Source organism: Centropristis striata, chromosome 4 (genome assembly GCF_030273125.1).
Source record: "Centropristis striata isolate RG_2023a ecotype Rhode Island chromosome 4, C.striata_1.0, whole genome shotgun sequence".
Taxonomy (NCBI): Eukaryota; Metazoa; Chordata; class Actinopteri; order Perciformes; family Serranidae; genus Centropristis; species Centropristis striata.
The window spans coordinates 28,502,530-28,525,657 of NC_081520.1; the positions used below are offsets into that span (position 1 = coordinate 28,502,530).

The 23,128-nt window shown below is 46.4% G+C and overlaps 2 protein-coding genes and 3 non-coding genes across 6 annotated transcripts in view; all 5 read left to right on the forward strand.

Annotated features, from left to right (window-relative positions):
* Window positions 1-251: 251 nt before the first annotated feature.
* atg16l1 (ATG16 autophagy related 16-like 1 (S. cerevisiae)) lies at window positions 252-15,378 on the forward strand. 2 transcript variants are annotated; one of them, XM_059331606.1, is made up of 20 exons: window positions 252-410; window positions 1,503-1,608; window positions 1,808-1,901; window positions 2,086-2,185; window positions 3,789-3,862; window positions 4,481-4,550; window positions 5,336-5,517; window positions 6,034-6,099; window positions 6,175-6,261; window positions 6,467-6,526; window positions 9,272-9,377; window positions 9,820-9,925; window positions 11,235-11,305; window positions 12,404-12,475; window positions 12,956-13,076; window positions 13,364-13,469; window positions 13,562-13,711; window positions 13,803-13,850; window positions 13,996-14,097; window positions 14,819-15,378. In XM_059331606.1, the coding sequence occupies exons 2-20, from the start codon at window positions 1,503-1,505 to the stop codon at window positions 14,910-14,912; spliced, it is 1,815 nt and encodes a 604-aa protein (XP_059187589.1). In that variant the 5' UTR covers window positions 252-410; the 3' UTR covers window positions 14,913-15,378. The 2 variants fall into 2 exon arrangements, with proteins under 2 accessions (XP_059187589.1, XP_059187590.1); XM_059331607.1 differs by having other exon boundaries at window positions 9,275-9,377; window positions 14,819-15,376.
* On the forward strand, window positions 4,586-4,845 carry LOC131970886 (small Cajal body-specific RNA 6). Its single transcript, XR_009394291.1, has one exon. It is a non-coding gene; the product is annotated as a small Cajal body-specific RNA 6 (non-coding RNA).
* On the forward strand, window positions 9,457-9,716 carry LOC131970885 (small Cajal body-specific RNA 6). Its single transcript, XR_009394290.1, has one exon. It is a non-coding gene; the product is annotated as a small Cajal body-specific RNA 6 (non-coding RNA).
* LOC131970887 (small Cajal body-specific RNA 6) lies at window positions 12,559-12,822 on the forward strand. Its single transcript, XR_009394292.1, has one exon. It is a non-coding gene; the product is annotated as a small Cajal body-specific RNA 6 (non-coding RNA).
* A 2,196-nt stretch (window positions 15,379-17,574) lies between the features above and the next one.
* Window positions 17,575-23,128, forward strand: part of sagb (S-antigen; retina and pineal gland (arrestin) b) — an 8,277-nt gene continuing 2,723 nt past the window's right edge. The window contains exons 1-8 of the mRNA XM_059331634.1: window positions 17,575-18,309; window positions 18,808-18,864; window positions 19,733-19,793; window positions 20,422-20,466; window positions 20,690-20,889; window positions 21,181-21,240; window positions 21,374-21,441; window positions 22,740-22,875. Of these exons, the coding sequence (XP_059187617.1) occupies window positions 18,817-18,864; window positions 19,733-19,793; window positions 20,422-20,466; window positions 20,690-20,889; window positions 21,181-21,240; window positions 21,374-21,441; window positions 22,740-22,875 (618 nt within the window). The 5' untranslated portion in view covers window positions 17,575-18,309; window positions 18,808-18,816. The remainder of the gene's footprint in view (window positions 18,310-18,807; window positions 18,865-19,732; window positions 19,794-20,421; window positions 20,467-20,689; window positions 20,890-21,180; window positions 21,241-21,373; window positions 21,442-22,739; window positions 22,876-23,128) is intronic.

Sequence of the window (23,128 nt, forward strand, 5' to 3'; positions counted from 1 at the left end):
AGAAAAGTAATAGCACACTGATCCCGATCAAACCGCACGTTTTGATATATAATTTGTCCTGCAACTCTTCAAGTTGTAGGACTAGTAGCGGGACGAAATTCCGTCCGGAAGAGGGAGAACAAAAAATCCACAGTATAACAGTAGTGCTCGGGGCTTCGTCCCGTGGCCCTAATAAAATCATGTCGCTGGCGCCTATTTGAACCTCGACGTCATTTTCGAGCGACGAAAGCGGAAATGTGTGTAGAGCCAAAATGGCGGAGAGCTGGAGCAGTGAGGCTGGAGGAGCTGATGTCGGTTAGAGGCACAAACCACCCGGACCGTTCACCGATCACCACCGATCACCACCGGGACCACCGGGGCAGCCCGGGATAACGGAGACAATTACCGGGAACCAGCCGCGGGGACGCGCAGTGAGTTCACGACGATCCTTTCTAAACAGCTAGCTGCTAGCTGTTAGCATGCTAACATGTCGAGTCACGGGAGCACACACACACACCGGGAAGCACCGGGACCCGGTCCTGGACAGACGGGTTGTTTTATCTTCTTGTTAGTCTGTTAGCCTCGGTGTTTTCGTGTTTCTGTTGTCCCTTTAGCATCACATGCTAACAGAAGCTAACACTGAACATGTGATGCTAATTATATATTCACTCTGACGTCACATACAGTAATAACAATACTAATGCTACAGTACTACTTATACTACAGTATAAATACTAATACTACAGTATAAATACTAATACTACAGTACAACTTATACTTCAGTATAAATACTAATACTACAGTACTACTTTTACTTCAGTATCTAATACTACAGTATAAATACTAATACTACAGCACTACTTATACTTCAGTATAAATACTATTATTACAGTACTACTTGTACTTCACTATCAATACTAATACTTCACTATAAATACTAATACTACTGTATAAATACTAATACTACAGTACTACTTATACTGCAGTATGAATACTAATATTGCAGTATAAATACTAATACTGCAGTACTACTTATACTGAAGTACTACTAATATTACAGTACTACTTATACTGCAGTATAAATACTAATACTACAGTACTACTTATACTGCAGTACTACTAATACTACAGTACTATTAATACTACAGTACTACTAATACTGCAGTATAAATACTAATACTATAGTATTACAAATACTGCAGTATAAATACTAATACTGCAGTATAAATACTAATGCTGCAATATAAATACTAATACTGCAGTATAAATACTAATGCTGCAATATAAATACTAATACTGCAGTATAAATACTAATACTACAGTACTACTAATACTATAGTACTACTAATACTGCAGTGTAAATACTACTATTGAAGTATAAATACTAATACTGCAGTATAAGTACTACTACTGTATATAAACTACTACTACATATATACTACTACTGCAGTATAAATACTACTCCTGCAGTATAAATGCTACTACTGCAGTATAAATACTAATACTGCAGTATAAATACTCAGATGGCGGAGCGGCGGCTGCAGTGTTCCTGGAAGAGACACGTCTCAGAACAGCTGAAACTCAGAGACAGAGTCCAGAGACAGGCCTTCGAGGAGATCGTCCACCAGTGTGAGTCTGAGACACCTGTCTGAGACACCTTTCTGTCTCACTTACTGTCTCACCTGCTGTCTCACCTGTCTGAGACACCTGTCTGTCTCACCTACTATCTTACTCATCTAGCTCACCTGTCAGTCTTACCTGTCTGTCTTACCTGTCTGTCTCTCCTGCTGACAGACAGACAGTTGTCTAAAGTGTCTCTGTGTCTCAGATAACCGTCTCCTGGAGAAGTCAGACTTGCAGGCTGTCCTGTCCGAGAGATACCAGACAGACAAGTATGAAGTCCAGAGAGGGCACGAAGCCTGGTGAGTCCTCAACATGTCACCTGTCCCCTGACCTGTCATCTGACCTGAGACCTGTCATCTGACCTGAGACCTGTCCCCTCGTCCTCTGACCTGTCCCCTCGACCTGTCCCTCTGTCCTCTGACCTGTCCCCCTGACCTGTGACCTCTTCTCTAACCTGTCCCCCTGACCTGTCTCCTTTCTCAGTGCGGCAGACTCGAATCGGGACATCCTGCAGCAGGAGGTGTCTCAGATGAGGATCCGGCACCAGGAGGAGCTGACAGAGCTGCACAAGAAACGAGGAGAGGTCAGTCACATGATCGACGACACACAGGGCTTGAAGACCTCCGGCACGGATTTTTTTTGGTGTTGTTTTTTTGTTTTTTTTTAATCATGTTTTTAAAAAAAAACAAAACCCTTAGTTAGTTAGATCTGGGTATGACCGGGGAGGGCAGCATTACGGTGGATAGCGTATAGCCTGCCGGAGAAGAAGGCGGCTCATCGGCGAGCGTGCTTTAGACCCACGTCATTACTATTTCTCAAGAAAGTGACTGGAGACAAATCCAGCGACTCCTTCTTACTCTCTTTTTAACGACCCGCTAACGAGCCGGAGGCCGGCTCGTTAAGAAGAGCCGCCGTTAGCGGCAGTTAGCTCTGTAGCAGTACAGTGTGTATGTGCTGCTGCTGCAGGAGAAACAGCGATCTGTTTGTTTACTACAAGCACCGGACACTCTGTGGGCAGTTAGCGCGTACCGTTAATTCACGATCACTATGTTTATGATCAGCGGAGACACTGTGCATAATAATTAGCCATGCTGCTTTGTTTATGATCATTTGCTGTGCACAGTTAACGACGGCGAAAACCATACGTCACCTCCAGAGTCTCTAAATCGCTCTGGGGGCTAAGTTGTTGTGGAGACACGCAGAGTGAGCGGACATTTGAGAGGGTGTGGCATGAGACTTTCCCGGTGGTAGTAGAAACACGGCTATACGGTCCGTGCGTGCGCTCTCCCACATTTCCACCTGTCGCGGAGCGGCTCCGCCGCAGGTTTGCTCCGTCCTCTGCCTGGCGTCAGTTCCCACCAGGCGCGTAACGGCAGAGTAGCGAGCCAGCCGTATACACGCGAGATAACGAGAACACGCGATAATCCTGACCATATGGAAGACCGCGAGATCCCGTGATAAACTGCAAAAAATTATTTGGTGCCCTCTAGATGTTTGCTCTCATTTAGCTCTCAAAGTGCACAAAATAGATTAATTTTACTTAAAAATGTACAAATTTTCTCCCGGGGGGGCATGCCCCCGGACCCCCCTAGATGCTTTGGTTCGATACTCTTAATTGTCAGTACCATATCATTAATGACTTTGATCTGGATCCCCTTTTAACTGAATGCTAATATTTCATCATACATGATGCATCAGAGCTCCACCCCCCCCCCCCATGCATAAAAAAAATTCAGGCACAGGAATTTTTTCGGCTTCAAGCCCTGGACACAGTAACTCTCCTGTAACTGTTACTATGTCACATAAAGTAACTACTGTAACTGTAGCTATGTTACACACAGTAACGGTACTGTAACAGTTGCTATCTTGCATACAGTAACTCTACTGTAACGGTTGCTGTGTTGCATACAGAAACTCTACTGTAACGGTTGCTGTGTTGCATACACTGTAACGGTTGCTGTGTTGCATACAGTAACTCTACTGTTACTGTTACACACAGTAACTTTACTGTAACTAACTATGTAACACACAGTAACTGTAACTATGTTACACACAGTAACTCTTCTGTACCAGGTGAGCTTCTCAGCATGAATTGCCAGATTAAAAGAGAACCACCTTTGTGATACTAAAAACCCAGAGTTAGAGCTGAAGTTACCTCGGTGTGTGCGTGTGCGTGTGTGTTGCAGCTGGCTCAGAGTGTGATCGAACTGAACAACCAGATCCAACAGAAAGACAAAGAGATCCTGAACAACGAGGCCAGGTCAGTAACACACAGTAAATATCTGTTTAAAGTTTATCTGTAGAAAAACTAACCTGTCTGTCCTCATATCTCGCTCTCTCTGTGTACTCCTGTCTCGTTCTCTCTGTGTACTCCTGTCTCGTTCTCTCTGTGTACTCCTGTCTCGTTCTCTCTGTGTCCTCCTGTCTCTCTCTCTGTGTCCTCCTGTCTCTCTCTCTGTGTCCTCCTGTCTCTCTCTCTGTGTCCTCCTGTCTCTCTCTCTCTGTGTCCTCCTGTCTCCCTCTCACTGTCCTCCGGTCTCTCTCTCACTGTCCTCCTGTCTGTCCTGTCTCTCTCCTTCTCTCTGTCTCTCTCTCTCTGTCCTCCTGTATCTCTCTCTGTCTCTGTCCTCGTGTCTCTGTGTCCTCCTGTCTCTCTCTCTCTCTCTCTCTCTCTCTCTGTCCTCCCGTCTCCCTCTGTCTCTCACTGTCCTCCTGTCTGTGTCTCTGTCTTCCTGTCTCTCTCTCTCTGTGTCCTCCTGTCGCTCTCTGTCCTCCTGTTGCTCTCTGTGTTCTCCTGTGTCTCTCTCTCTCTCTCTCTCTCTCTCTCTCTCTCTCTCTCTCTCTCTCTCTGTGTCCTCCTGTCTTTCTGTGTTTTCAGGATGTTGGAGTTTCAGCAACAGATCACAAACCTGGAGGGAGACTGTCGGGAGCTCCGGAGCTGCCTGCAGGTAGGACACATTTGTCACTCACCTGTGAACATGAAGGTCAGTGATGAGCAGTAAAAGGTCTGATTACCCAGAATCCTCTCTGCCTCTGGCTCCCAGCAGCCCCGGCTCTCTGCTCCCATCATGCTCTAGTGCTGCAGTGTGGGCGCCGAGCTGCTGACAGACAGGAAGTGACATCACAGTGTCAGAGTCTGTAAAGAGCATACAGCCTCAGTGTGATGTCATCCAACAGAACCAATCAGAAAGGAGCATGAGACAGAGGGGGAGGGAGCTGATCTCAAGTTTTCAACCTGAGACCTTCAGTCTGTACAGTGGCCTCACAATGCTAACTGCTGCTGATGCTAAATGCTGCTAATGCTAATGGCTGCTAATGCTAAGGCTGTTCTGGTTTATGCTTTGTGATCTAAACCTATTTTAATACTTCATGCAGCCGCAAACATAAAGTAACAACCTTTAATAAATAACTTCAGACCAAAACAAACAGCCTCTCCTGTCCTCTCTGCTCTGTGTAAAGGGCCTCTCCTGTCCTCTCCTCTCTGCTCTGTGTAAATGGCCTCTCCTGTCCTCTCTGCTCTGTGTAAACAGCCTCTTCTGTCCTCTCTGCTCTGTGTAAACAGGCCATCATCTGCTGGAAGAATCAATTAAATTTAAATGACCAGACTCACATGAGCCTGTCCCCAAGCTCTGACCTCCTTGGATCAGGAAAGACCTGGTCCCTGTGTCTCTGTGCAGGTGGTTAGATGCTTTTATTGAGGAGTAGATGGTGCTGACGTCCTGTGATCTTGCAGGACCTGGAGCGGGCGAACCAGACCCTGAAGGATGAGTATGACGCCCTGCAGATCACCTTCTCTGCTCTGGAGGAGAAACTGAGGAAGACCACGGAGGACAACCAGGAGCTGGTCTCCCGCTGGATGGCAGAGAAGGCTCAGGAGGCCAACAAGCTTAATGCCGAGAACGAGAAGGACAGCAGGTGGGGAGGGAGTCTGAGAGTGCCTGAGGGGGGCCGAGGAGGTCTGAGGGGTGCCGAGAGAGAACAAGGGGGGCCAAGGAGGACTGAGGGGATTAGAGAGGGAACAAGGGGGACCAAGGAGGTCTGAGGGAGTCTGAGAGGGTCTGAGGGGGGCCGAGGGAATCTGAAAGGGTCTGAGGGGACCGAGGAGGTCTGAGGGAGTCTGAGGGGGTGAGAGGGGGGCTGAGAGAGAACGAGAGGGTCTGAAGGGGGCTGAGAGCGTCCAATGGGGGCCGAGAGAGGACGAGAGGGTCCGAGGGGGGCTCAGAGAAAGAGGGCAGCCGAGGAGGTCAGAGGGAGTCTGAGGGTAACCGAGGAGGTCTGAGGGGGGCCGAGGGAGTCTGAGAGGGTCTGAGGGGAAACGAGGAGGTCAGAGGGAGTCTGAGGGGGGCCGAGGCAGTCTGTGCGACTCTGAGGAGGGCCGAGGAGGTCAGAGGGGGGGCCGAGGTCTCACCGCTCCCTGTGTTTCTGTTCCAGGCGCAGACAGGCCAAGCTGCAGAAGGAGCTGGCGGACGCCGCCAAGGAGCCGCTTCCCATTGACCCGTCAGTACCGTCACTGATCACATGACCATGACATCATCATGACCTGCGGCTCGCTCACTCTGTGTTTGTCCTCAGGGACGACGACATCGAGGTGCTTGCGGAGGATGCAGGGAAGGACCGAGGAGAGACCTCCCCCAACAGACCGCTCAGTAGGACCCCCAGGTGAGACCAGAACCGGTCCAAGTCCAGAGATCGGTTCCACTGACCAGATTTGGTCCAGACTGAGCCAGAGTCCTCTCTTCATTCTGTTAATTTAAAGATCAGATGATAAAAACACTCATGTGACTTAACATATTATCTTAAAGCTGAAAGTTTCTGTTTTCAGAGACATTTGAACCTTTTCTGATTAGTTTTTGGGTTCCTGCAGTAAAAAGATCTCCCAGCCTCCTCCTGGTGGTCTGCTGGACTCCATCTCCAACATCTTTGGGTATGTAGTTGTAAGATAATCTGACCTGTGTCCAGGTCTACGGGTCTCTGGGGGTCTGGACAGTCCTTGTCCTTGTTGTGACCGTGTGTTTGTTTGTTTGTGTGTGTGTGTGTGTGTGTGTGTGTGTGTGTGTGTGTGTGTGTGTGTGTGCGCGCGCGCAGTGTGCCTGAGTGTGTGCAGCCTGGACTCGTCGCAGCACACTGCAGGTGAAATCTTTGTTTAGCTTCACACTGAAGTCAGTGTGAACACAAGGTGACGTTTGTAGTGACAGACTTATTATTGTTGTGAATATTCTCAAAACTAAATCTGTATTGAGGTGGAGACGCATGTAGAGACGTGTTGTTGTTGTTCCTGTTCATCTTCTACTCGAGGCACCTGTAGGACGGACAGAAACACCACCTGTAGGACAGATGGACAGAAACATCACCGGTGGGAGGGAGGGACAGACACACAGAAACATCACCTGTAGGACGGACGGACAGACAGAAACATCAACTGTAGGACGGACGGACAGAAATATCACCTGTAGGACAGACAGACAAACAGAAACATCACCTGTAAGACAGACAGAAAGAAACATCACATGTAGGGAAGACAGACAGAAACATCACCTGTAAGACAGATAGACAGAAACATTACCTGTAGGGAAGACAGACAGAAACATCAGTGAGCTGGAGACGCATGTAGAGACGTGTTGTTGTTTTTCCTGTTCATCTGCTAGTTGAGACACCTGTAGGACAGACGGAAACATCACTTGTAGGACAGACGGACAGACAGATCACCTGTAGGATGGACAGACTGACAGATGGACAGAAACATCACCTGTAGGGCGGACGGACTGACAGATGGACAGAAACATCACCTGTAGGACGGACGGACTGACAGATGGACAGAAACATCACCTGTAGGACGGATGGACAGACGGACAGAAAAATCACCTGTAGGACAGACAGATCACCTTTAGGACAGACGGACAGACAGATCACCTGTAGGACAGACGAACAGAAACATCCCCTATAGGACGGACGGACAGAAACATCACCTGTAGGACGGACAGACTGACAGAAACATCCCCTATAGGACAGACGGACAGAAACATCACCTGTAGGACGGACAGACTGACAGAAACATCCCCTATAGGACGGACGGACGGAAACATCACCCGTAGGACGGACGGACGGACGGAAACATCACCCGTAGGACGGACGGACGGACGGAAACATCACCCGTAGGACGGACGGACGGACAGAAACATCACCCGTAGGACGGACGGACAGACAGAAACATCACCCGTAGGACGGACGGACAGACAGAAACATCACCCGTAGGACGGACGGACAGACAGAAACATCACCCGTAGGACGGACGGACAGACAGAAACATCACCCTTAGGACCGACGGACGGACGGACAGACAGAAACATCACCCGTAGGACGGACGGACGGACAGACAGAAACATCACATGTAGGACGAACAGAAAGAAACATCACATGTAGGACGAACAGAAAGAAACATCACATGTAGGACAGACGGAAAGAAACATCACCTGTAGGACGGACGGACAGAAACCTCTTCTGTAGGACAGACAGAAACATCACCTTTAGGACAGACAGAAACATCACCTGTAGGACAGACAGAAAGAAACATCACCTGTAAGACAGACAGACAGACACATCACCTGTAAGACAGACAGACGGACAGACACATCTCCTGTAGGACAGACAGTGTAAGTTTTCTGGGTTTAGTACTCTCCTCCTCGACTCCTAGTATCCTCCTCGTGTGTGTCGCTGCCTGATCCGTCCCTGCTGCACAGACTGTTCTGCACATGTGCAACAATTAAATTAACTTTAAATCATCAATGAAATAACAATTCACAAGCTGAGCTCCACATACATGGGTTAGTTAGTCTGTGGGTTATTTAGCTAGCTAATTACTTGGTTGGTTAGTGGGTCAGTTAGTGGGTGGGTTGTTAGTGGGTCAGTTAGAGGCTGGGTTAGTTTGTTAGTGGGTTGGTTGGTTGGTTAGTGGTTGGGTTGGTTGGTTGATGAGTGGGTCAGTAAGTGGGTGGGTGTGTTGGTTGGTTGGTTAGTGGGTCAGTTAGTGGGTGGGTTGGTTTGGGGGTCATTTAGTGGGTGGGTTGGTTGGTTGGTTAGTGGCTCAGTTAGTAGGTTGGTTATTTGGTTCATGGGTCAGTTAGTGGGTGGGTTGTTGGTTGGTTAGTGGGTTGGTTGGGTAGTGGGTCAGTTACTGGGTGGGTTGGTTGGTTAGTTTACTAACTAGATGTTGAAACTTGTTAAAGTCTCATGAACAGTAAACGTGTGGTAAAACGCAGAGCAGATGATGGAAGCAGCCCAGCGGTCTGTTTCTCTGTCTTGGAAAATAAAAAACAAAAACATAATTAAACTAAACTGAACATTAAAACAATCCTAACAAATATTAAAAAATAAGGTTTATTCAGAAGATTCTTCCTGTGTCTGCTTTCTGTGTTCATGCCTTTTTAAAAAATTTGTTGTACATGTGCAGGACCAATCAGGCAGCCAGGACGGATCAGGCAGGACCAATCAGGCGCTGATGGCGCTCTCAGCCAGTCAGCTGGTCATGCTAACCTCAGTAAATGTTGCTAGTGGCTAAAAGCTTCCAGCTTGTGAACTTTGTTTCTACATTAACTGCATCAGACTCCAGATATTAAATATATCTGGGTATTAATGTGTATAATGTATGCAGTGAGCGTTCTGGTCTTCTCAGCAGGCGTCGACCCGCCAACTCTTTCAGCACGTCCCCCGAAAACACAGAAGCCCCGTCAGGAGTGTGTGCCGAGGTCCGGGTCCCCTCGACGGCGCTGCATGTGTTTGTAAGTGACCAGCTGATCGATGACATCATACCTCACCATGTTCCCATCATGCACCTCTCTTGGTCTCTGTAACCTCATTGGTCAGTGATGAGCAGTAAAAGGTCTGATTACCCAGAATCCTCTCTGCCTCTGGCTCCCAGCAGCCCCGGCTCTCTGTTCCCATCATGCTCTAGTGCTGCAGCGTGGGTGCCGAGCTGCTGACAGACAGGAAGTGACATCACAGTGTGAGTCTGTAAAGAGCATACAGCCTCAGTGTTATGTCATCCAACAGAACCAATCAGAAAGGAGCGTGAGGCAGAGGGGCGGAGGGAGCTGATCTCAAGTTTTCAACCTGAGACCAAAAAAACAGACAAGAGAAACATTTCTATTGGCTCAGAGCTCCACCTGACTGTGTGTGTGTGTGTGTGTGTGTGTGTGTGTCTGTGGGTGTGTGTGTGTGTAGGAGGCCCATGACGGCGAGGTGAATGCTGTGCGGTTCAGCCCCGGCTCTCGTCTCCTGGCGACCGGAGGGATGGATCGCAGGGTGAAGCTGTGGGAGGTCGTCTCCGGTGAGTCTGGACCAGAACAACATTCTGTAGCTGCTTCACCTGTATGATGGTCAACACTCACTCAGGGTTCCCACGGTCATGAAATTCCTGTTAAAGTTATGGAATTTAAAAAACGTATTTTCCAGACTTAAAAAAAGTTAACTTAACTTAATAAAAAGTTATAGAATAAATGGACTGTTTTGGAAACGTTTTGGAAATATGGCTATAATGTTTTGTCTAATGTTTAAAATTTAGTCTATATATACATTAAGTTACGTTCCATTACATTAATGTCCAGCGTTATCGCAAAACGAACAAGGCACCAATCAACGTAAAGCAAGTGACAGTTCAAATGAAAATAATGTGATATGTGATGTGTGATAGGCTATGTCAACAGCTCCAACGTTAGCACAGGTTGTTCCAGAGAGAGCGTAACTAGCTGGTTTGGAAATGCGTCTCTAAAAATGCCAGGAAAATGTTCATTTAATACCATTTGGCTGCCAATTACAAACTATGGCTCAAGCGAGAGGAGGATCCTGGCCGCGCTGGATGCAAGGCTTTGTGTGAAGTCGTTCGATATTAGCAACATGGGGGAAGCAGCGCTCGTTAGCCATGCTAAAGGAAAAAAAACACAAAAACTAAAGCGGCATACCTTGCTATATTTGGTATGGAAGCGCATTGCATTCACTGGATAAAAAAAAAATGGACACCTTTTCTCGTAATTACGAGATCTTTTCTCGTAATTACGAGATAAGATCTTGTAATTACGAGAAAAGATCTCGTAATTATGAGATAAGGTGTCTATTTTTTTTTATCCAGTGAATGCAATGCGCTTCCGTAATTTGGGATAGCACCCTACTTCAAATCACGTCGGGCCAGAGAGGTATCCAGGTAAGCTAACCACCCATCCTCTTACTACTCAGTTTTTGAATTATCACCGTTTTAGATAAAGTGTCACAGTATCATATGTGTGTGAATATCGCAAAAAAAAAAAAAGCAACATTCGCCATTCGGTGGAATCTAAAAATAAAAAATAAAAAAAAGATAAATACGCGATTGCGTGGGGGGGAATGCACAATGACCGCGCACACCGTTGCTCGTTGCTTCCAGAGCCCGGTGGGTCAGCGGGGGGTGCAGCGGAGACACTGACAGGGCGCTTCCTGTAGCAGCTCCTACCCGGCCCCGCGCTTTACGGTGGAAACGTGCCTTTTTAATAAATCAAACAAACCAAACAACCTGAACCATAGGCGGAAGGGGGGGGGGGGTGTCACTGTTGGGAAGGACCTCAGTGTTCTAACGTGTGTGTGTGTGTGTGTGTGTGTGTGTGTAGGTCGCTGTGAGCCTAAAGGAGCTCTTACTGGCAGCAACGCTGGAATCACCAGCATCGAGTTCGACAGCGCTGTGAGTTTGTTTTATTTTCTGTCAGTCTGCAGAATGTTTCATCGTTTATACTCTCAGACGGAGCTCCTCGTCACCCGGTCCACCGTATATCAGAGTTCAACCCGCCCCACCTTATATCAGCCTATCAGAGTTCATCCCGCCCCACCTTATATCAGCCTATTAGTGCTGATGACCAACTTACCATCAAGGTTCATGTGCCCGAAACTGTCGGAACGGTCGATTCTCCCTGTTCAGCATCAGGAAGATCAGACCTGACGGCGCCATCCACAGAGTTCTGGTCCAGACCTGAATGAGCGATCCACACACTCCTGGTCCAGACCTGAGGGAGCGATCCACACACTCCTGGTCAAGACCTGACGGAGCGATCCACACACTCCTGGTCCAGACCTGAAGGAGCGATCCACACACTCCTGGTCAAGACCTGACGGAGCGATCCACACACTCCTGGTCAAGACCTGACGGAGCGATCCACACACTCCTGGTCAAGCAGCCTACTGCAGATCTCTACTGGCAGGACTTCCTACTGCCCCCCCCAAACCTCTGATCCAGAACCAGCGGAGGGTCTGGTCTTCAACCAGAGAGAAAACATGACACTCATCTCTCTGCATGGCTCCCGGTTGAACAGCCTGTTTATTCAGGGCCCGCCCCCTCTTAGTGAAAGGTGTCTGGCCCCTCCCCCTGCAGGCCCCACCCCCTCACAGTGAAACCCCTCTGTGGTGGAACCAGCCCTGAGTCCTGATCAGTCTTTAGACCTGAACACATCATTGACACTAAACAACAATAAACCAGCTGTGACTTTTAACAGACTCTGACTCTGTTTATCTCTCAGATGTTTGTCCACTGAATGTACAATTGTAGAAAGTTTCTTCAAATTTTGAGTCCAGTTTGTTTTTAAAGTAGTGCGATAAAGTACACGGAGGATAAAATTAATAATTGATTGTTCATTTAATATTTGATACTTTTTTGGATTATAACTTAACTTTATTATCAAACATGATATATTAAATCTATATTTCAGACCGCAGGTTCAGCTGTTTAATATTCTGTTGGTCATATTCTGTGTTAATAGTTTTATCTGTTGTTGATGTCTCATCTCAGGGCTCGTACCTGCTGGCGGCCTCCAACGATTTCGCCAGTCGGATCTGGACGGTCGATGACTACCGACTGAGAGTGAGTCCTTACAGTTCTCATCCTGGTGGCGGTGTGCTGCGTTGGCGGCGTGTTGCCGCGATGGCGCGCTGCGGCGGAGGCGTGGTCAGTGATGTGATGTAAAAGGTCTGAACTCGGGTCCCCCCGCAGCCTCTGGCTCCCAGCAGCCCCGGTTCTCTGCTCCCATCATGCTCTAGTGCTGCAGCGTGGGCGCCGTGCTGCTGACAGACAGGAAATGACATCACAGTGTGAGTCCGTACAGAGAGCGTACAGCCTCGGTGTGATGTCATCCAACAGAACCAATCAGAAAGGAGCGTGAGGCTGAGGGGGCGTGGCCTGAGTGTTGATCTCACTCTGTGACTGAGACCTTATAGACGCAGCACGCCCTGCTGGACACCACAGGAACTACAGATAAATAAATCATTAGAATTAAAGGGTTAAAGTCATTAACTGTGTGTGTGTGTGTGTGTGTGTGTGTGTGTGTGTGTGTGTGTGTTGCAGCACACCCTGACGGGTCACAGTGGGAAGGTCCTGTCAGCTCGCTTCCTATTGGACAATGCTCGCATAGTCTCCGGGAGCTACGACAGAACGCTGAAACTCTGGGACCTCCGCAGCAAAGTCTGTACGTCTGTACACTAGAGATACAGGGGGCACTAGAGACACGGGGGAGACTAGAGATACGGGGGACACTAGAGACACGGGGGACACTGGGGACACTAGAGACTGTTCTCTGAGAGGACACTGTCCTCTGTGTGATTTCTGACTGGAAGTGTCTCGCCTGTCCTGACTGGACGTGTCCCACCTGTCCTACGGGACGTGTCCCACCTGTCCTGACTGGATGTGTGTCTCACCTGTCCTGACTGGATGTGTGTCTCACCTGTCCTGACTGGACGTGTCTCACCTGTGCAGGTATGAAGACGGTGTTTGCCGGCTCTAGCTGTAACGACATCGTATGTACGGAGCAGTGTGTGATGAGTGGACACTTTGACAAGAAAGTCAGATTCTGGGACATCAGGTACGTTTCCACTGTTAAACTTTATGTGACTCACCTGAGCGCCGTGCTGAAGGCATGTCTTCTCTCTGCCTCGTGGTGGCGTGGGGCGTCAGGGCGGAGAGCATCGTGAAGGAACTGGAGCTGCTGGGCAGAGTGACGTCACTGGACCTAAACCACGACCGCACCGAGCTGCTCACCTGCTCCAGAGACGACTTGCTGAAGGTCATCGACCTGCGCACCAACGCTGTCAGACAGACCTTCAGGTACAGCACGCACCTGCCACTTCCTGTTCCTGTCTGCAGCCAGCTGGTACACCTCTAATAACTGTGTGTGTGTGTGTGTGTGTGTGTTCAGTGCGCAGGGCTTTAAGTGTGGAGCTGATTGGACCAGAGTGACCTTCAGGTGAGTACAGGTGATTTCTGTCTATTTAGGCCCCACCACAATAAAAGCCTGGTTTAAACTTCACAATAAAAGCCTGGTTCCAGCAGCAGACAAGTGTTAAATTGGGTGTTTTTGGACTCTGGTGATCTGAGTCTGTCTCTTTCAGTCCTGATGGCAGCTACGTGGCGGGAGGATCAGCTGACGGCGCTCTCTACATCTGGAACGTCCTGACGGGGAAGGTAGACCGGACTCTGGACCGGAACCACAAGTAAGGACTTCTGTCCTCTGTGTCCCCCGTGTCTCTAGTGTCCCCTGTGTCTCTAGTGTTCCCTGTGTCTCTAGTGTCCCCTGTGTCTCTAGTTGCCCCCTTGTCTCTAGTTGCCCCCTTGTCTCTAGTGTCCCCTGTGTCTCTAGTGTCCCCTGTGTCTCTAGTGTCGTCCGTGTCTCTAGCGTCCCCTGTGTCTCTAGTGTCGTCTGTGTCACTAGTGTCTCTAGTTTCCCCCGTGTCTCTAGTGTCCCCCGTGTCTCTAGTGTCCCCTGTGTCTCTAGTTGCCCCCTTGTCTCTAGTGTCCCGTGTGTCTCTAGTTGCCCCCTTGTCTCTAGTGTCCCCTGTGTCTCTAGTGTCGTCCGTGTCTCTAGCGTCCCCTGTGTCTCTAGTGTCGTCTGTGTCACTAGTGTCTCTAGTGTCCCCTGTGTCTCTAGTTGCCCCCTTGTCTCTAGTGTCCCCTGTGTCTCTAGTTGCCCCCTTGTCTCTAGTGTCCCCTGTGTCTCTAGTGTCGTCCGTGTCTCTAGCGTCCCCTTTGTCTCTAGTGTCATCTGTGTCACTAGTGTCTCTAGTTTCCCCCGTGTTCTAGTGTCCCGCGTGTCTCTAGTGTCCCCCTTGTCTCTAGTGTCTCCCTTCTCTCTAGTTTCCCCCGTGTTTCTTGTGTCCTCCGTATCTCTAGTGTCCTCTCTCTCCCCCTGTTGACGGTCTGTCTGTCTGTCCTCAGCTCTGCCATAAACTCGGTGTCGTGGTCTCCTTCCGGGGCGTTCGTGGCGAGCGTGGAGAAAGGAAGCCGGGCCATCCTGTGGTCTGATGTCTGATTGGCTGACGGAGGACGAGTTGGACGATGGGACGTTTGTTGGACTCAGAAAGACTGAAAGACACTTTGAGTCTCAGAGGACGCTCCGATACTACAAAATAAAACCTTTATTAACACAAAACTGCAGACTGTGTTAGTGTGTGTGTGTGTGTGAGACACTAGCCGTCTTTCCATCAGGGTAAAGATTGGCTGCTGGGAAAGTTTCAAGCCACACCCTCTCTAATGTCCACTCACTCAGCATGTCTCCATTACAAAAAAAGGCCCCAGAGAGATTTACGAGACTCAGGAGGTGACTTATGGTTTTAGATTGTCGTGTAATCGATTAGCAACAGTTTGGACCGTGATGTCACATACGCAACGGACCAAGCCAGCATGGCTAACTGCAGAGTCGCCGCTGATATTTAAAAAAAAAAGATTTGTCATTTATCAGACGATTTTATCCAAAGCGATGTACAGATGAGTTGATACGTCACAAGCAAAGATGAAGTCAAGAAACATTGCAGGAGTCAGAGCCGTGGTTCAGCTTGAGTCCATTAGGATGTCAGTGCTTTTAGGTCGCTGAGCAGTCAGAGCAATACTTGTCAGTTCATCTGTGTAGAGCTTGATAAGGACTCGGCAGAACGGATGGAGTTTGGAAGTTGGTTCCATACCCGAGATACCCAGCTCAGTGAGTGTTGCGAGGAGGATATGGTGGTCAGACGCAGTGATTCTGTTACTGACAGGTTGTTCTCCGAAAGGAACCCAAAGACTTGGTTCAAGACTGTGCGCTCCAGAATTTTTGAAAGGAATGGTAGGAGTGAGACAGGTCTGCAGTTTCCCACCTGTGTCAGGTCCAGTGATGATTTTGTCGGTTTGGATGTTGGGGAACGGGTTGTTAAGAGAGGAGGCAAGAGAGGAACAGTGTCCGTGGCCTCGTTAACAGCAAGTGATGAAAATTCCTTGGGAGGAGGCTTTGGTTAGGCTTAGGTTTTGACGAAAACAGACTCATTTTGAAGGAACTTGAGTGTTCTCCAGCAGAGAGACCGTGACTTGAATAAAGAAGTGGTCTAATAGATGTAGGGATGTGACAATCAAGTTTGCAGTGGAGCATTTGCAAGTCAAGATCAGATCGAGTGTATTGCCCGCTTTGTGAGTAGGAGAGGTGGCGACCTGTTTGAGGTCAAAGGATGACAGAAGAGACAGGAAGTCAGAAGCTTGGGCTCGCTCAGTGTGGATATTCATGTCTCCCATGACAATCAGTGGTGTTTCCTCATCAGGGAGGGCCAAGAGTAGCATGTCAAGCTCTACAGCCAAGTTCTCCAGTTGGCACCCTGGCGGTCAGTATAAGATGACCACAATGAGTTTAGCTGGAAATGTAACCCTCATTGCATGGCGTTCAAAGGAAGAGATGTTGCTGAGCAGAGACAGCTTGGGAAATTTCCAGCTTTTACCAATGAGGGCCGCCTCTGCGTCCAACAGATCTGGACCATGACCTCACATACGCGATGGACCAAACCAGCATGGCTAACTGTGCACAGCGTCTCCGCTGATCATAAACAAACAAGCATGCTAACTGTGCACAGAGTGTCTGTGTTTGTTGTAAACAAACGGAGGTCACTAAGTGAACACATGCTGTTGCAGCACATAAACACTGTACTGCTACAGAGCTAATGGTTAGCCTATTAGCACTGTGCTACTGTGCACCAAGGTTATAAATGTTTTGAATTTTTTTTACTCTTGGTTTTAATTTCATTGTGAATTTTTGTTTTCAAATTCGGTTAGTTTTTTAGAGTGAGTTTGCTAGTTAGTTTAGTTTTTGAAAATGCTTAGTTTTAGTTTAGCTTTTATTAGTTTGTGTTTTAGTTTTTTTGTAATGGACTATGTGTGTGCAAGATTCAAAGAGGTCATAATAAATCTTGCCTTTATTTCCTTTGGCTTACCCATCTTAGCCTCAATAGGGTTATTAACTCTTACAGTTCCAGGGGTTTTGAATTTTGGTCCGTGTGTAGACATCCCAGACTCTATAAACATAGATATATAACATAATATTTACCAATGTCTTCCTACATGTTCACTAACAGAATCCTCTTTATAATAGGAACACTAGATTATGTATGAAAAAAGTACGTAGATGAAGACGAGGGACATTTTCACTATAATTTTAGTTGTGTAATTACCATAGACTGTATAAAATCACACAATACAGTTTCAGTTAGTTATCTTTTTTTTTTTTAAACAGGCCAGGCCAGACTGCACTATGAAAGGGCAGAAAATCACTTTGCCTTTGCGGGATCACTATGAATGCACTTAGGCACATATCGTTCCAGCAATATAGCAGGGATTTGCGGGACCTCACTATGAAAGGGGCTAATATGTTTCTTGTTGCTTGCCAGCTTTTTGTGTGTGTGTGTGTGTGTGTGTGTGTGTGTGTGTGTGTGTGTGTGTGTGTGTGTGTGTGTGTGTGTGTGTGTGTGTGTGTGTGTGTGTGTGTGTGTGTGTGTGTGTGTGTGTGTGTGTGTGTGTGTGTGTGTGTGTGTGTGTGTGTGTGTGTGTGTGTGTGTGTGTGTGTGTGTGTGTGTGTGTGTGTGTGTGTGTGTGTGTGTGTGTGTGTGTGTGTGTGTGTGTGTGTGTGTGTGTGTGTGTGTGTGTGTGTGTGTGTGTGTGTGTGTGTGTGTGTGTGTGTTCTGCTGACTGACAGAAATACAATTGGCTCAGAGATGATGGTCACATGATCAATAATCTGCAGCTCACTCAGTTATTGTTTATATTTATTAATGAATTATAAGATATTCTGTTTATTAATTAACTATTAAAATATATTTGTTTGTTTAATAATTTATTAAAATTAACAGTTTTATATTTGTCTATAATTTACATCATGTGACAGTTGATGGTCCAATCACAGCTTGGCTCCTTCTGAACCAATCAGAGCGCTGCGTTGGTCCACTGCCTGACTGTATAGAGGTCTATGAGAAAGTTCTCATGAGTTTGTTTCATGATGTTTAGATGACAAACCAGCTGATCGCTGTGACATCACAGATCCCAACAGGTCAAAGGTCACCTGTTATTATAGATTCACATCTGGAGTTTCAAGTCAGGAACAAACTTCGATCGCCTTAAAAACAAAGTGAGATGAAGAGAACGTGTTCATGTTTTCATCAGCAGTGAACAGCTGACCTTTAACTCTGAACTACACTGTTTACATCTGTATTCTGGTTTTATTAGTCTGTCACGTGTATTAAATGTGCTTTATAAATACACTTCCTGTTTGTTGCTGCAGGATTATATGTGTGTGTGTGTGTCTGGTCTGTAATGATCAGCATGCTGACCAGGCATGTGTGTGGATTATAAAAGCAGCTCTGATTGTCTGATCAGCTGTTTGAAGCTGCTGCTGCTCCGCTCATCTCTCAGGTCCTCAGGTTAGTGTCTCTCTGAATAATAATAACAATCTCAATCTGCCTAGATATATATGTGTGTGTGTGTATATATATATATATATATATATATATATATTTCACGATATATTCAGTCATGGAAAAAAATATTAGACAACCTTTGTTTTCTTCATTCTCTTGTTAATTTTAATGCCCGGTACAACTACAGGACATTCCATGGTTTTCTTGATAATAACCAAAATCATTATCAAGACCACGTTAAATGTCAAGATATCAGCGCTTAAATTAAACTCTTATAAGCTATTTTTGTTGTTTTCATTACATTTGTCCAAACAAATGTACCTTTAGTTGTGTCAGCCAGTAACAAGGGTGGTCTAATATTTTTTTCCATGATTGTGTGTGTGTATGTGTACATATATATATATATATATATACACACACACAATCATGGGGGAAAATATATATATATTATAGTATAATAAGTGTTTTGTCAATAATCAGAGTAATTTTTTGTGTCTGCAGGTCGACATCATGAGTCCAAAACACGTCGTCTTCAAGAAATCGTCCCACGACAAGTCGGTGAGTCCAGAGACACTCAGCAGCCAATCAGACAACAGGACAGAATGGCTCCAAAAGTCTTTACATGAAACAGTTGCTCTGATTGGTTGAGAGAACTGTCTGCCACACGAGTCAATGAGATGATTGAAGTTCATTTGAAGTTTTTTATGGCTAAATATTAGTGAATATAACAGGAATAAACCTTATGACAAAAATCATATTACAAGATTAAAGTTGTAATTGTATCAGGATAAAGTTGTAATTAAATTAGAAAAGTTATATTACAAGAATAAAGTCGTAATTTTCCAAAGAAAATGTTCTTTCTAATTCCACAAGACACTTTTTTTTTTTCACGAGATAAAGTCATATTACTAGAATAAAGTTACAATTTTACAAGGAAAAGTTGAAATTCTGTAAGAAAGACGTAATTTTATGAAAAAGGTCATATTACAAAATGTAATTTCAACAGATAAAGTCATTAGAAGAATTAAATCATAGTTGTATCAGGAAAAAGTTGTAACTTTAAAGTTGTAAATTATAAATAAAGTTGTAATTGTATCCAGCGACACCTCGAAGCTCCGATCTCCGACGGACTCTTTCTATCCTCTTTGTCTCTCAGGAGGACAGGACTCCTTGTGTCTGTCCTCTCTGTCTCACAGAGACATCGATCACTCCTTAGAGTCTGTTTTTGATGCGTTTAGTGAAGGGTTTTATTTTTTCTACAGCATTTTTTTTGGAACCGCTTCTATTTTGCGTGATCAGGTATCTGCTGTTTGTGTTTCAGACTCTGCTCTTTCTGTTTGTTTCCCCTCACTGCTACAGAATCATTAGAAATAAACAAACATTGTTAATGTACATGTTTTGTTGTCTTTTCTCCGTCCGGCTGCAGCTGGTGGTCTACATGGCCAAGAGGGACTTTGTGGATCACTGCGACTTTGTGGATCCAGTCGGTGAGTCCACCTGTCCACCTGTCTACCTGTCCGTCTGTCCATCTGTCCACCGGTCTACCTGTCCAACAGTCCACCTGTCCACCCCTATACCTGTCCAACTGTCCACCAACTGTCCACCTGTCCAACAATCTACATGTCCAACAGTCCACCTGTCTACCTGTCCGCCTGTCTATCTGTCCACCTGCCTACCTTTCTACCTGTCTACCTGTCCAACAGTCTACCTGTCCAACAGTCTACATGTCCAACAGTCTACCTGTCCACCTGTCTACCTGTCCAACAGTTTACATGTCCAACAGTCTACCTGTCCACCTGTCCGTCTGTCCACCTATCTACCTTTCCACCAGTCCACCTGTCTACCTGTCTGTCTGTCCAACAGTCTACCTGTCTGTCCAACAGTCTACCTGTCCAACTATCTACCTGTCTGTCTGTCCAACAGTCTACCTGTCCACCTGTCCAACTGTCTACCTGTCCAACAGTCTACCTGTCCGTCTGTCAAACAGTCTATCCATCCGTCTGTCCAACAGTCTACCTGTCCAACAGTAAAATTGTCCACCTGTCTCTATGTTAACAGAGAAGAAATGTTGTACTGTCCCTTTAAGGTGAGTTAAAGACTTCCTTTATATTTCAGACGGAGTCATCGTGATTGACCCGCTGCAGCTCAAAGGAAAGAAAGGTACTAGTCACTGTCCACACCTACAAGTCACCGTTCACACCTACGAGTCACAGCTAACACCTACGAATCTAAGCGTCACCGTTCACACGTACGGGTTATCGTTTACACCTACTAGTCGCAGTCCACACCTACGACTCACCGTTCACACCTATTAGTCACTGGTTGGAGTAAACAGGAAGTGGACGAGCTGCAGAGACAGTGATGTGTCCATGTCTGTCCTCAGTGTACGTGATGCTGTCCTGTACGTTTCGGTACGGCCGTCAGGACATGGACGTGATGGGCGTGTCCTTCAGGAGGGACCTGTTCCTAGTGACTCGGCAGGTTTACCCCGAGCTGCAGGACAGAGACAAGCTGACTCACACTAGGATCCAGCAGAAGCTGCTCCGCAAGCTTGGGGACAACGCATTCCCCTTCTTCTTCGAGGTGAGAGACTGGGACAGCACCACCAGGTCTCAACCGACCTGTCTACCTGTACATCAATCCACCTGTCCACTGTCCACCTGTACATCAATCCACCTGTCCACTGTCCAACCATCCTCCTGTACACCTGTCCAACCATCCACCTGTACAATGTCCAAAAATCCACCTGTCCACCTGTCCACTGTCCACGGTCCAACCATCCACCTGTCCTCATTACCAGTGTCCCGGTCAGATAAAGTGATAAATTGAAGTGAAATGTTTAAATTCTCAGTATTGACCTTGTTGCTGTCTCAGTTTCCAGACAACCTGCCGTGTTCTGTGGCTCTGCAGCCCGGACCAACCGACGTGGGGAAGGTAACAATTCTACCAGTACTAGTACTTCAGTACTACATTCTTGTAGGGTTAGGGTTACAGTTCGTATGTTTACAGTCCTATGAGTACTCGTATTACTCGCAGTACTGCAGTAGTATGTGGTCTGTGTTGACAGAAATGTGCGGTGGAGTTTGAGGTGAAAGCGTTCCTGGGACAGAATCAGGACGAGAAGATCGACAAACAGTGAGTCACTGACAGCACTACTGTTATACTGTGGATTTTTTCTTCTTCCTCTTCCGGATGCAATTTCGTCTCGGTACTAGTCCTACAGCTTGAAGAGTTGCAGGACAAAATATATATCAAAACATGCGGTTTGATCGGGATCGGTGTGCTATTGCTTTTCTCTACGGAATATGAATGAAAAACTGGCCAAAATTTTGCATTGAAATTAATGGGACGGCCGAAAAAAAATGAGCAAAAAGGAACAATAATTGGAGATTTTTAAACGTTTACTTCTACGGCATAATTTCACCTAGAGACTCCACAGTAGACACAAGTCTTGTGTATCGGTGTATTAATCCATGTTTCGATAGGTCATATAGTTTTTTATCAATCCCTGTTCAATGACCATGATCATTTTTGGAGAAATTCAGAGATTATAATGGGTGTGTATTGCACGGAATGTTCACAGTGTGTGACATCATCGCCAGAGTGTAGAGGGAGAGAAAAAATGGTCAAGAAATAAATTTGAAAACTGCGCTCCAGGCCACAAATTCCACTCTACAGAAATAATTTATACATAGAAACGTAGGAAAATTTGTCTTCTCCCTCACAATCCTCTGGTAAAGCTGTCAGAGATATAGTTTGGGCGTAGAACGCACAGATGATCCACCAACATCACCAACAGCCTCATTGGCTCCCATATTAAAAACGCATGGAGATTTCGGGAAAAGGGAGATGGAGCAGTTTTTTTAGATCGCTCTAACAAAGCTATTTTTTCATTTTTCTTAAAAAAAAACGTTCAGGAAAAACTCGCTCAAAGTGAAGTCGGATCAATGATAGGTATAATGGTTTTGCCAAAAATGCTTTCTGTTCGAGGCCAGAAATTCCAGTCCACCTCTGGCTGCTGTCACTCTTTCATTAACAGGTGTCAGTTAATTCTGTTGATTGCTTTGATCTGATTGCCTTTGATGTTTGATGTGATTACAGTTACAGATACACACACACACACACACACGTGCGCGTAAACACGCACACTCCTCACACATGCATACACATGCTTCAAACACACACGCACACACACACACACACACACACACACACACACACACACATTTTGAGGTTAAAGGGCATAGTTTGAAATCTCTGAAGAATCTCATCATAGTGTACACACACCGGCAGTAGCTCCCGTGGCCCTTTCAGAATTTCCCCAGAGGAAATTTTCTAATTATTGTTGTTGTTATTGCCGTTGTTGTTTCTGTTGTTGTTGTTGCTGTTTTTGTTTACCAACTCCACATTAAAGTCTTTGTTGTTGTATGCAGAAGTTCAGTTCGTCTCACCATCCGTAAGATCCAGTTCAGTCCAGAGGACACAAAACTGGTTCCAGTTGCAGAAACCACATTTGAGTTCCTGATGTCTGAGAAACCTCTGCACGTCAAACTGAGTGTGCCCAAAGAGGTCAGTCTGTCTGTCTGTCTGTCTGTCTGTCTGTCTGTCTGTTCAAGTATCTTTAGATAGTTATCAGAAATATGAATAACTATCATAAATCCTTCATGGTGATAGTGTTACCAGGTTAGAAAGAGAATGCTTAGTTGCATGTAAGACCCTGTGACTAACTTTCTAAACTACCAGAGATCACAACCATTAAACCAAGGCCCTGTCCCCTGAGGATAGCATGAGGACAGCGTGTCCTCTGAGGACAGCATGAGGA